Source organism: Eurypyga helias, unplaced genomic scaffold, assembly GCF_000690775.1.
Source record: "Eurypyga helias isolate BGI_N326 unplaced genomic scaffold, ASM69077v1 scaffold5966, whole genome shotgun sequence".
Taxonomy (NCBI): domain Eukaryota; kingdom Metazoa; phylum Chordata; class Aves; order Eurypygiformes; family Eurypygidae; genus Eurypyga; species Eurypyga helias.
The window spans coordinates 680-13,937 of record NW_010258431.1 but is presented as its reverse complement, the minus strand read 5'-3'; the positions used below and the strand labels follow the sequence as shown (position 1 = coordinate 13,937).

General features: G+C 45.3%; 1 protein-coding gene across 1 annotated transcript; it reads right to left on the bottom strand.

The window, feature by feature from the left end:
* Positions 1–11,496, bottom strand: BCAR3 (breast cancer anti-estrogen resistance 3). The gene is made up of 9 exons (XM_010154319.1): positions 11,317–11,496; positions 9,768–10,210; positions 8,449–8,549; positions 6,023–6,663; positions 3,230–3,345; positions 2,294–2,465; positions 1,993–2,116; positions 1,017–1,229; positions 1–191 (listed from the first exon to the last, which is right to left on the bottom strand). Exons 1-9 carry the CDS (start codon positions 11,494–11,496, stop codon positions 1–3), a joined length of 2,181 nt encoding a protein of 726 aa, XP_010152621.1.
* Positions 11,497–13,258: the final 1,762 nt, after the last annotated feature.

Genomic DNA, 13,258 nt, shown 5'->3' with positions numbered 1-13,258 from the left:
TTACATACTTAATTGTTCTACCTGCTTCACTGGAGGAGGAGGTTCCAGTTTGCGGGAAAGTGCAGTTAAAATCTGGCTGAATTTCTCATATCTTTCATTTTGATTAACCTGTGCTCCTTTGCTGCCCCAGAGCAGTCGCATCTGAAATTCTGTCTTGAAGATTTCACTCATCTCTTCGTCTGGCTGGAAACCTAGTAAGTAAAAAGAACCCCACAACATCACCATCAGGCAGAGTCTTTCATTCAGAAACAAATGGCTTTTAAATGTTCTTCCCCCCAAATAAGCCTTAGTGTGCTCAGTTCTTTGCACAATTATTTTAAGACATTAGTAAAACAGTGAAAATCCTGTCCACCTGTGACACGAGCAGCACACAGATGGTGCTTGGGACACTGGGGCAGGCCTTTGCTCAGATATAATGGTCTAGAACTGCCATCCTAGCCTGACCCTAAATATAGTTACTGATGTTTATGTGCTGCCTCCAGAAGTACGTCATTTCTCCCCCCTCCCTCCACTTTCTCACACCAAGTTCAAAATCCAAAGCCACATTATTACCACGTTGCTGCTTTCTGGCCGCAAGCGGTCAAGATCGCGCTGCTGCATCTTGCGCTGGTGTAAAGACTCTTGTTATGATGGGTGGTGGTTTATTTTGCAAATACCCAGGTAGGAATTTTAAACTGTACAGAAGACAGGAAGTTATCCTCAGTCCCTCCTGTACTTCAGTTGCTGGAAGGGTCAGCGTACAGAGTCTTCAGAACTTTGAGTGTTTAGCAAAAACGTACACTCCTGCTTACTGGAGAACCACAGGGAATACTACTGCCTGCTTGTGAACAGTACTGATGTTGCTCCCAGACTGAGTTTCCTGCAGGACATTGCTACTACCTCAGCTCCTGAGAAAGAGGAGGGGAATTTCTTGCGCTGCCTTTTAGCGGCACTTAAGCGAAGACCTTATTCTTCCGACACAACCCACGCATTCTGTTAATGTGGAGCAGGGTCTCTCTCCTGCTTGTGCTGCCTACCTTCCAGCATCCGTGCTGCAGTCAGGCTGTACGTTTCCGCGTTCTGTGCTATCTGACGAGCTGCGGCCAAGTGCTTCAGCATTATTTCGCAGCTTTGGTCGCTGCTTTCCCACAGGTCGGTGCCTTCAAAAACAACAGCTTGTCGCTCCATCAGGGTGATGAGGGGCATCAGCAGCGGCACTGTTACGGTGTTGGGGGGAACGCTGGCGGTCTCTGGGACAGAGTATCAGATGTATCTCATCAGACATCATAACTGCAGTATTCTCTTCCGAGTTGGAAGCTACTGTTTGTCTTCCATCTTTCAAATTAGCACCTTACACCTTTCCTACCAGTTCACAGTGAACTGGTCAGGGAAGGCAGCCAAGACACACGAAGTGTTGGAAAACTATGTCCTGCTGCAGGCTCTGCTGAATTACTAGACAGTGACACAGATTTTAAACACATTTGAAATCTGGGTCATTCCAATAAATTCTGCGGGGCTAAAAAGGTTTCCTTCTCTATCCATTCTCTTAGAGAAGCGTTCAGAGAAACACTCTCTGCCTTGCGCCCCCTTGGAGACTAGAGCTGCAAAGACACTGACGCAGGGACACCTGATGTGGTCAGAGGAGTTAGCTGAGTAGCAGCCGTTCTTTGTATCTGAGGATTTATCCTCTGATCCAACAGGCAAAGCAAAATCTTCCAGAAGTAACTCTCCTCTGAGGAAGGAGGTTTTTTCCTGTCTCTGAGGCAAGGCGATGCAGAGTGTTTCAGTTTCTGCTCTTGTATGAGTGTGGAGTTGGGCAGAAGGTTCTATTCTGCAAGGGTGCGTGCACACAAGCACACACTGATGTCTGGCTGCCAGACCAGCTCCTTCTATTCTATCGTCTTCTACTGCATTATGAAGTTTGTGTAATCATTTTAACATAAAATGCACTGCCTCATCTCCCTGCACAGGACATCAGTAGTGGGAGAGGTAAAAGGCCAAACTCATACTCACTGTTCCACTGCTCTTGTCCTTCATGCAGAGCTTTGCTAAATGGCTTCAGCTGTTTTTCGTACAGAATGGCCGTCTGGGTGTAACGGTGCCGTAGAGAGGTCCAGGTTTGCTCCAACCTAGTGACCTGTCCATACAGAAATAGAGAATACTTCTTACCGGCTACGTAGCAATTCACAGGGATGGTACAGGCTGCTAGTGATGGAGTTTCTGTTCTGATGATCTCCCCAGTCTTGGGGACATTGCATAAATTAACCATCAAACAAGTCCGTGTTTTGGAACCAGAGGAGAAACTGGTTTTTACCTGCGGCATTTCCAGTGCTTTCATGATGGCAGAAAACGCGTACAAATCCCCCAGCGAGTCCTTCAGCTCCACTGCGACTTGAATGATCCTGTTCAGCGTTGCCGCTCTATCTTCTACGCTTCCTGTGCAACCCAGGATATCCACTGCTATTCCTATTGCCATGGTATTGTGCCTGTGAGTGACACAGTTCATACTACTGGTTACAGATTATTAAATTAATAATACATTATGCTGTACATGCATTCCGAGATCAGTGCAGAGCTGTATTTAGTGCGTTGGTGTGTCCAGCAACTTACCCACACCTTTGTGTCGAAAGCAGTAACACCACACGCTGCCCCTGAGTCTGCTCTAATAAATTTAATACATTTTCCTAAGGTACTACTACTGCTTCCTCTGCACTCAAATCCAGGCACCTACCAGCTACATTTCAGCAACCAAAGTACTGAAACAGAAATCAGAGAACCACAAAAGCTTGATCAGGGGTAGAAGACCCTAAATTGTTCCCGCATAACTGTGCAGAGATTTTACAGAAAGCTTTGCTGATCATTTTTTACTTCTAGATCCTCTAGTCTGTTCCCCAGTTGCAGACGGCTACTACCTTCAGTACCTTCCACAAACACTTAGCACGCTCAGCAAGATCAAGGTAGTTCACCTGAGCGCATAAAGGAGCGCTGAGGTTGCCCAGCAGCTCTAAGGACCCTGCTTCCAGTACAGTTCCCCTGTCCCTGTATGATGTGCTTGGGGAGTTGCCCCACGACCTCAAGGAATTTTTCCTGTGCAAAAAAAGAGGTTATATGCCACCTCACTAAACTCTGCTGTGCACACGAATTCAGACAACGTGCAGGAGAGCATTCTCGGAGGAAGTGCAGAGTACAGCGTAGCAATGCTCCGATCTTCTGGCCATCTGCCCTGGAAATGAGTAACAGGAACATTTACCTTTCAATTAGGTCAAGGCGCAGTTGATGTCCGTAAGGCAAGGTAATCAGTTCGAGACCGGAATTCACTCCCATAGTCCTCCTCATCTCTTCAGAAACTTCTAGTATCCTCACCACCTGTAAAGTGCAGAACTTTGTACATGAGTTTTGTAACTAACTTCAAAAAAAAAAAAAAAACCCCTAGCCACTGCGCTGGGGAGAGCCACGTACAAGTCCTCCAGGTTAGTGCAAGGCGTGTGCAGCCAAGTACGCAGCCTGCAGCATTCGGCTAGTCATCTGAGACAACCTTCATGCATTTATGCACAGTCAGTGCCTGACGCAGAAAGTCCAACAAAATACATTTTTTCCTGCATGATTCAGCCATCAGAAAACATAAAAGATGTGACCAAAACGCTTTATCAAACTTCAATCCTCCACTTCCAGGAGATTCTTACGGAAGCTCCAGGGAATGTGCTCTCAGCCTGATCCATGTCAGGGTGGCACTTTGGCCTGAGTACGTATCTGTTTCGCCTTCTTAATTTCTAAAAAAAGACAACTGCTTAGAGTGTCTTTGGATTACACCACAGGGTTCTCATAAGGATTAATTAGTAAAAGGACTTTAAGGAGGACACTGGATGTTGAGCGCCTGGTGAAGTCAGTATGTGAAAGCTGACGCCCTCACCAATTTGCTTTTGAAACACGCAGTACTAGCGACTGGTTAGATCAGTACCAATTATATATGCTAACTACAGCAAACCCACGTATGATAATGTGAGATTATCTGCTGTTCTGAGCCCCGTGTGTTGACACATACACAAACCAATCTGCCTGCTATTTTCTGAGACACCCATCAGCAGGCTTGCTTGGTTATGGAGAGATGAAAGCAGTCCAGGCCACACAACAAGCCTCACCGACGCAAAACCCAACACTGCAGAGAAACCTGTTTCACGTCCAGAGATGCAGGAGTGATAGGAAGCCCCTGGAGACACACCGATTTCTACTCCTTCATCATAAAAGCCCTCTCAGGCAGGGAAGTGGCAGACTCCATCACTTCCATACAGGTGCGTCTTTCATTATTAGAGATGTCATTGTTTAAAAGGCAAACTGAGCAGCTGGTGCCACACAGGAGACCCATGAACTTCAGCCTTACCACGGATCTCTCTGCAAAGCTGTTACGATCTCACTGTATCGTGCAGTTAGCGCCAGCGCAGTAGTACGCAGCGAGCTGCTGGTGAACGACAGTCATCGCCTCTCGGCGCGGTCAGATGGAGATGAATAGACCTCGCTACGTGTCCCGGCTAGTTACTGCTCCTGCCCCACAATCCAAATATCTGTTTCTGTAACACGCTCCAGTGACAACTGTACAGGCTCCCACACTTCCAGCAGGCCAGTTTCCTTGGCCCCATCCCAAAGTTTATAGGATTTAAAATAAGGAGACTAATAATGAGCTACTTGAATATTACAGATCTATATAAACCCTTACTACTTCTCTAAGGCACGCATATCCCACGCCTTCAAGCAACGTACTCTTTAAGAATGTATTGAAAGACATTCTGGTGGTTGGTACTAGGTTGAGGAGGAAAAGGGTAATTTTGGAACTAAAATGTTAGAGAATGCTGTTACTACTCCTGGAACCATAGTGAAGAAGCCACAGCCTATCACTTGAGTGAAGACCGAGCAGCTGTGGAGCAGTTCTGTGTCACTGTGTCTGCGTGAAGCCTCACTCAGCAGCAGCCAGCACGGCTGCTGAGGAGAGAAGCTGTGCTTGCTGTTGGCAGGGTCCCAGCACCCGGCAGGCATTCACACACCCTCATCCCATTGCTGCTCCAGTGAAACGCTCCCTTCCCAGACCTATGGTGTGAATCACTGCAGCAGCACCAGGACAGGGCTACAGGCAGGTTTCTTCTGCAGCATCACCATTCCCACTTCCTTTCTCGTCTGCAGTGGAGTCGGCCCAGTAAGCAGCCAGGTGTACTGCTTCAACACCGGTAAACAACAAAGCCCGTGACACTTGGTTCCTGTAGCTTCTCCGTGGCAGGTACAGACAGCACTCAGTTGTCCCAGCAAAGCGGTGCAGATTCAACTGCAGCTGCATTTCTTTCATTACACCAAACCATCATCTCCTAAGGAGATGACCTCTCCTGTCTTTCCATATTTCTGATCCAACAGCTGACCTCCAAGCCCTGTCAACTGAACAAAGTCTGCATTGTGAAAAAGAGTTCTTTGTGGGTTTATGGCTTTCTAAATAATTGCACTAGCAATACAGTCCTGTCACAGGAGAGAACTGCAGAAGTCCTGATCGCTGTTCTCCCACACAACCTACCCAGCTGTAAGGAGGACAAAGAGCAGCTAGTTTAACTATATTTAGTCCTATCAAACATCTTGCATTATGGCCAGCAGCACGGCAGCCGGGTAAGTTCTGCCTGCTGTTTGCCCTTGCAAGCCAATTAGCTATTTCCTGTCACGAGTAGTTCGTTCCACCACGGTTTACTGCCTAGATAGCTCTTCCTCCAGGACAGAAGGAAGGCTGAATTGCAGATACACGCTGATAGGAGATTAGAAAGATGAATGGAACACTGACATTTGAGTCTGAAGTCAAGGATGGTGGGAGACCATTAGGCCAAGAGGTTTGTTAACGTTCTCGTTCTTTAAATGGAAAATAAAAAAGCCCACCCTAAAAATTCCTGCAATCAAGGCAATACATTTATTACATTAGCTGCAAATCTACCAATTAATCTTTTCAAATCAATTCTTTAAAACCCTGAGCTTGCACTATATAAAATAAAATGCAAGAAAGTTAACTCTCTTTTTTTACCTTGCAGTCCATTCTAAGAATATGCTGTGCAATAATCTTTGGATTGTTGTTGGTGAAAAGCTCCTTAACTCTTCTTAACATCGATGTTTCCAGTGGCTTGTTTTCAGGAGGCAGTAGTTTGGATTCAAAATCATTCGGTTTAAAACTAGACACCATCTCAAAAACAGGTGCAGAGAAGATGCCGTCGTCTTCGGCCGCCCCAGTGGAAGCTTCTAAAGGATCTGCAGAATTCACTGTAGGGTCATCTTCCAGGATCAGGTAGTTTGTTTCAGAGTTCCTGAATGAGCATGTTCCCCTCTCCTTGCGTGTCAGATGTTCCACATAGCTGTTCTTCTGACCTAAAGGTGGTTCTGTTGCTGCAGGATCTCTGGCGGGGCTGAGTTCACAGTAGTGTCCTTCTGAACTGTGGGAAGCCAGAGGAGAATCTGGGGGCTTCATCGGGGGTGCTTTGCTGGGTTTAGGTGGAGGCTTCGGACACAGCTGACTGTCTGACCCTCTAAGAGCTTCCCCCACCTGTGACTCAGAGGTGACTTTCTGAACAACTGTGGGGCTTAGGGAAGGTTCACTGCCTGTTCTGAATGCAGGAGAGCTTGGGCAGGAGTCTGCGTCTGCTTCAGGTAATTGAGACGGGTGTCTTGAACCTGCAGGGGAAAATGGTAATTTAGAAGGCCAAAGCGTATACAATTCTGGATGCCTATTCCAGGGTTTATCTCTTAATGCTGTTCCCCGAGGAAGATGTTGTCAGATCATGTCAATTATTTGCTGACAAAAATGTATATAAAAATATATTTTGAGGAATGAACTAGCCAGCAAATTCCATTCACTTCCTGATCCTCCCAAAATTCCAAATATGCAGAAGAGCTGCATTATAATATTAGTCTGTGGTAATGCTGATAATTCTAGTCCCTGCTGCATACACAGGCTATACTGTCAGAGCTGGATAGTCTCCATGGCTTGGAATAGGAGGTTTCTTTGTAACCTGATCTAGGCTATAAAACCAGAAACTTCTAGCCACACCACATAAAAGATGAGTCATTTCTGAGAATAACAGGTTTGAGATGGAAGATAATCTTGCCCAAAGTCAAGCCTGAACCTGCCATCAGGTATGGAAAGAATGAATTTCAGGGATGTTAATCTTTTTGCTGATTGGGAGAGCTGGAGAAACACATCCATATGCTTCTGTGTACTTGCGCTTCATCCTGTACTCCTTGCACATGCAAACCTCGGCACCCGATACAGGACTGAACCCTGTCACAGACATTCCCCGTCTGCAGTTCCCGGTGCATTTTCTGCTATCTACAGCCAAGTGGCCAGTTGCATCATGTGGGCTTTACTGCTTGTTTGCTGCTGGCTTTCAATTTATGCAGACAACAAAATCTGCATGTCACAGCCTGTCACCACTCATACGCAGCGTGATGCCAGAACCCACTCCGAGGACCCCATGACAAAATGCACTGCAGTACACTTCAGATAAGCTGTTACAGTACCAAAAGAAAAGTTTTTGCAGCCATGGATTGAATAAGATAATCAGTTCAATTACAGATGGACACAAACTTGTCTTGGGAATGTCTGTCCATCCCACTGTTAATCACAGGAGCACACCTTTTCTACCAAAAGACAGTCCTGCTATACAAATACGTAATACTATCTTGGCTTTGAGAAGTCTCTGTACAATAGGCTCGATACATTTTATCAGCTGCCATATTAAAAATGACTAGCAGCCTTGGAAGTCAAACCCTAGAATTTGCTCACATGGGAAAAGATGCCTCAGTGCAAGATTTCCTTACAGAGCATGTTAGTTTGGAAGCAATTGCTTAAACCTCTGAAGAATCTGAGAAAGAAAAAGCCACGATCCACAACTCATCAAGAGTATCCCTGGGGGAAGACAATGCCAGCGGCCATGGAACCAGACAGCAAAGCTGTTGAAAGGAATGAAAAGCAAAGGGGATGGAGGGGGCAGAAAGACTGAGAGAGACAGAAGGACAGAACTAAGCACAAAAGCCATGGTAGTGCACTTTTCTCCTGGTGAGTAGCACTACCACATCTGCATACTTTACCCTGAGAAAAAACTGTTACCAGGCTTTCCACAAAACACCGCTTCTACTTAACAGACTTCTGTCAGAATGACGCGAGTGAAACATGTGGGTAAGGCACAAGTCAGGAAAGGTAACACTGTCAAAAAGCCTATTTAATGCCAACTAGCTGTCATTTTTTTGGTGTGGAAGCCTGCTGAGTTGTGTGCTAAGGTACTCAACTAGCTAATGTACTGTAAATACAAAAACTGCTCCAATGACTTCAAGAGCAAGCAGCATGCCAACATGGCTTACACTGGCCATGAAATATAACTCTAGGTACAGTACTCAAAACACTCAACAGTTTTACTTTGGTCAGTTTATAAATACGAAACATTTAATTCCAAAGCATACCTATTAGCAGATAGCTCTCTGATTGGTGAGCCTTTAGAGGGAATCTTTTCTCCAGCACATGATCCAAACTAGCCGGCTGGCTACCGCTTTTTTCTTTGTTTCTAGGGTAAACAAAAATGCAAACAAAACCATATGAATATATCCAACACTCCTTACATACATACCCAATTTCCAGAATATATCATAACTGTGGCAAGGATCATTAGCTTTCCACTGGGGCATCTTGTAAGAATATAAAGTACTTCATGCTGTTGTGGTAGCAATGAAATGAGCTATAACACGTGTGACCCTGCAGCATTTGTGAGGGTGTTTCTTTGAATGCTGACACTTTTTAATGGAACATTTGCTTTGGACACTGAAGCACTGGAACAGGTTGCCCAGAGAAGCTGTGGATGCCCCATCCCTGGAAGTGTTCAAGGCCAGGCTGGATGAGGCTTGGAGCAACCTGGTCTAGTGGAAGGTGTCCCTGCCCATGGCAGGGGGGTTGGAACTAGATGGACTTTAAGGTGCCTTCCAACCCAAATGATTCTATGATTAGGATCCATTATCCCACACTTAGTATTTTTATTGCAGAAGTCAAATATGGAAAGACAGACTTCTCTGGAGCAGCAGCAGGAGTTTATTTTAATCCTTTGTCTTACACTAGTCATGATCTGCCAAATCACTGAAGAGGAAGTCGCACTGCTGTTGTGCTTCCAAAGTCCATGTTTGTTCTCACTCTGCAGATTTCAAATGAATTATCCCTTCCCTTTCCTCAGTATGCATCAAGTTACAAATGGAGAACCACAGTCAAAGCCATCACCATCTTTAAGCAACTAGTCCCTTTGGAACTGCAGACCAGACGTGCATGTTGTTTTTCCAAAGACGTTTCCAGAATCTGATTATTGCATTCATTTACCAGTCTGCTAGGATTTACTCTCCTTTACTAGGCTAATCAGATGACATTCAGGATGCACTACTTTGCCACTGCTGTAATGTAAATATCAGGGATAAGAGCCTCCCCATAAGCCTGGGGATGCTCTGACCACATGGTGAGCAAAGACTCTCTGCAGCCTTGCCACTTACTTGCTTTATCCACACCCCCTACGTTATTTTACCTCCCTAATGTAGCTTAAATTTTCTAAAGATCAAGCCCTATAACCACAAAGTAGTTCACATCATCTTAACAACGTTGGGAAGTTTCCAAAATACAGGCCCAAAATCGGCAAACTCTTACACCTAGTCTTTTGTCTAAAATCACAGTGAAAATTCACGTCACCTACAGCAGGAGATGATAGAGTACCACGTCCCCTTCCGTAAGGACAGCAAAATGAAAGTACCTCAGAAGATTTCCTCTGGGTAGGCTCTGCTCCGGGGACTGCATGCTGGATATACCAAGACTCAGCCTTTTTGCAGTTTCTGTTTTTCCTTCAGGGATGCTTGGCTCGTTTTGTCGGACTGGAGTTACACCGTACTTTTCTTCTAGACACCTGAGAGGCACGGTCCTGTTGACAGGCTGAAAAATAATCGCTCCACTCTGCTTTGATATTGGTGTGCGATTCCCAACATAGTATCTAACTAAGCCGGGGATACTGTCGAAACTGTCAAGTTCAAACTGATACTGAACACGGCAGTAGGCTTCATTGAGCCTCAGAACTGTTCTGTTGATTTTAAAATGCTGAGAGGTGTTTTTCCACTGACAGGTAAGAACAAAGTTCCCAGGACTGGAGAGAGAATCCCGAATCAGAAAATCTCCATCTCTCTGAACCAGGTCTTCCGCCACCTTTGGGAAGAAAGAATTATGTAAAAACAGTACTTTCACAATCAGAAAACAAGTTGTCAAACAAGACGTCGCAATAACATTTTCTTAAACACAGGAGTCGCTGTGGCTGCTCTGGGAGGACAGACAGAGCCAGAAATAGAAAGCAAAGCATGAGGTGTGGTAGAAGGGTGATTTCTCCAATTCTAAAATTAACAGCTTATCCCACAGCACAGGTCCGGAGGGGCTTATTGGAAAATGCCCAGCAGCATGACCTACTTCTGCATTTATACTTCTTCTAGTTTGCTAACAGAAAATAAGGCATGATTTTAGAGTTCAAAGCATCTCAACAGGCAGCGACAGTGACATTTAGAAGCCATTTCTACAGGACCCCAGAAACTGTCATTATTACCTTAAGTGACAGACACTTTCATTTTTATTCTGTGGTCACTGCGCAGTACTAGGAAGGGTCAGAGAAACCCTGTTTTTCTCTTTAGTTATCCCTGTCATCTGGCAGAGCACGTACGTCACCGCCAACGCCACGCGCCGAGGGGTGCTGCAGTGCCGGCGCTCCGGCAAGCGGGGGGCAGGGGGCCGCTCCGCCGAGGGCCGGACACGCAGGAGGGAGGCCCACGGGGGGAGCTCCCGGGGCTCTGCCAACCCTCCGACGACAGCTTCGGCGTATTTTGAACTGCGATTGTAAGGCTCAGTATGAAATGACTGCCTAGATTTTGCTGTGGGGTTTGCTTCCCCTCCCGCAGGCTCCAGGTGCCAGAAAGAAAATAAACAAGAACGTGTTAACTTCGGTTAAGAATACTGAACCAAATTAATCCCAGTGTGTCTGAACAATATGTGGGAATAGTATTCTCATATAAAGCCTAAATTCCGTTTCTACCTTCATTCAGTGCGTACAAATCCCGACATACCTGTCTGTTCCACCAGTGTCTGCCCTGAATCCTTTCTCAGCCTCACTTTATGCCAAGCTGTGATAAATCCTATAGCTTTCACACAAACAAGCATTATGTTTCTATGAAACTAACGCAGATACCAGAGATGCATATAGTACTTCAGTGCAATTTTGCTTGCCTGTAGACGCTCAAAGCACATTCGGCAGTGCAAAGACCACGTACCTGCCGAGGAATACGTCCGTGGTACCAGGCATGGCTACGCAAGTCTTCACTACTCAGCTGCAGTTCTTCCTCTAACTCCTTCTTCAGTTTTTCTGGGCTGTTTTCCATAACTTGCCTCTCCCTAGAAAACTGCAATAAAAGATTAAAAGCTTCAACTGTGCCAAGTTTAGTGATTAACATTTTACCTGGGTCATAACCACCATCACATGATCTGCACCAGCCACTGGAATGCAGGTGCTGCTTTTGCCAGGCTGGCTTGGCTTCGCTTCGCTTTCTAGACTCTGTTTGCAAAATCCAGCTTTCAGTGAGATAATGCGTGATTGTTACACACTGCACATAACAGAGTGTTCTGTCTGTGCACCAAGCTAATAGTGACACACCTACAAAGTCACTTCTCTTACTTCCTCTTCCCAGTAAGAATTCTAACTCTACCCCAAAAAACAGAGCTGGACCTAAAACCCCTGCTCCAATATTCTCCCTCGTGTTTAAACTTCCAGTTTAAATTGAGATTCCCTTCCCCTCACCCCCTTTGAACCCATCCAGTTAAGAACATTCCAAGTACATCAAGACAGGCTAACCTGGACATACATAGTTGGTCAACATTTCTGTTGCACTAAAAAAAACCTTGCCAAAGCTTTTTAAAGGGCTTATTTCTAATGATCGTTCAATCTGCATAAGCAGCATGTTCCCTTCTTATGGGAAAATACCTCTTGCTGCCCCTTTGCACAAAAAGGATGAGACCTGCTGGGACATATCTCCACCACAACCACACACCTACGTCAAGATTTGCTGAAAAAAATTCAGTTTTCATCTCTTCTTGGAGTACAGCTTCCATGCTGGACCCCTCTGCCTCATCAGTCCCTCTTGGGGATGCGGCATTGCTAACAAGTTTAAGTGCAGTATCTTAAGGGCTGGGGACTGCAGCCCGTCTTTACTGCTGCTGCAGTTTCAAAGCCCAAAGATACCCAAGATAAACAGGTTGAATACAGCAAACATATTCCACATTGATCAAAGAATCAGAGTACACCATCTCTTAAAATAAAGTACATCTTAAAAAAGAGGGAGAGGGAGAGGGAGAGAGAGAGAAGCCTCCAGCTGGAGAGCAGTCTAAAACACAACATTTTTCCCCAGTGCATTATGGATTTTTTTCTTAGCTTTGCGTATGAGCCAAAGTTCACAGGTTCCCTTCACTGACATGCTGATGTTAAATATGCAAAACATGCATAATTCAAAAAAAACTGGGAATACCAGCTCACCCACCCACCCTATTCTTTCCGTGAACACTGCTCTCTACATTTTCATGTTGAATAGTGAGAGCACCTAACTGTGGGAGCAGGTGGCAAACATTTAGCACTTCTTCCAACAACCCTCCCTGAAATTTCAAGCAGACTGAATTACAACAGATTACTAGACAGCAGATTTGTGGTGGAATAATGCCAGAAGAAGCATCCTGCTGCCAAGACTATTTGAACATGCTGGGCGCCCAGAGAAATTCTGAGGTAAAGTCTTTTCTTCTCTCTGCCTTTCTCAGAGAAAACTAAGGCTTCTCGTAGACAAACACAAATGAGTATAGCATCTTACACAGGATGGCCACAGATAAAAACAACCTAGTAAAGAATCACTTTTCACCTCAGTTTTGCTTCTGTGAACTGTAACAGGGTGTTATTTATCCATACAAATATGGCTCAAAACGGACAATCCTTTTCAACGACGAGTAAAAACCTCTGTGCTTTTGTACAGTCAATGTATTTCACCAACACCTCCCAAGTTTTACAAGAAAAGTCCGTTCAGGAACAAACCATGCCATAAACCAAGACCCTCACAGCAAGTGCTCTGTACCGTGTACACCATAAAGAGATGAGTTACTGGGTTTAGAAAGTCATAGAAGAGACTTGGTGAGGACTCGAGTCCAAAAGGATATCTAAGTATCGAAACATAGTCA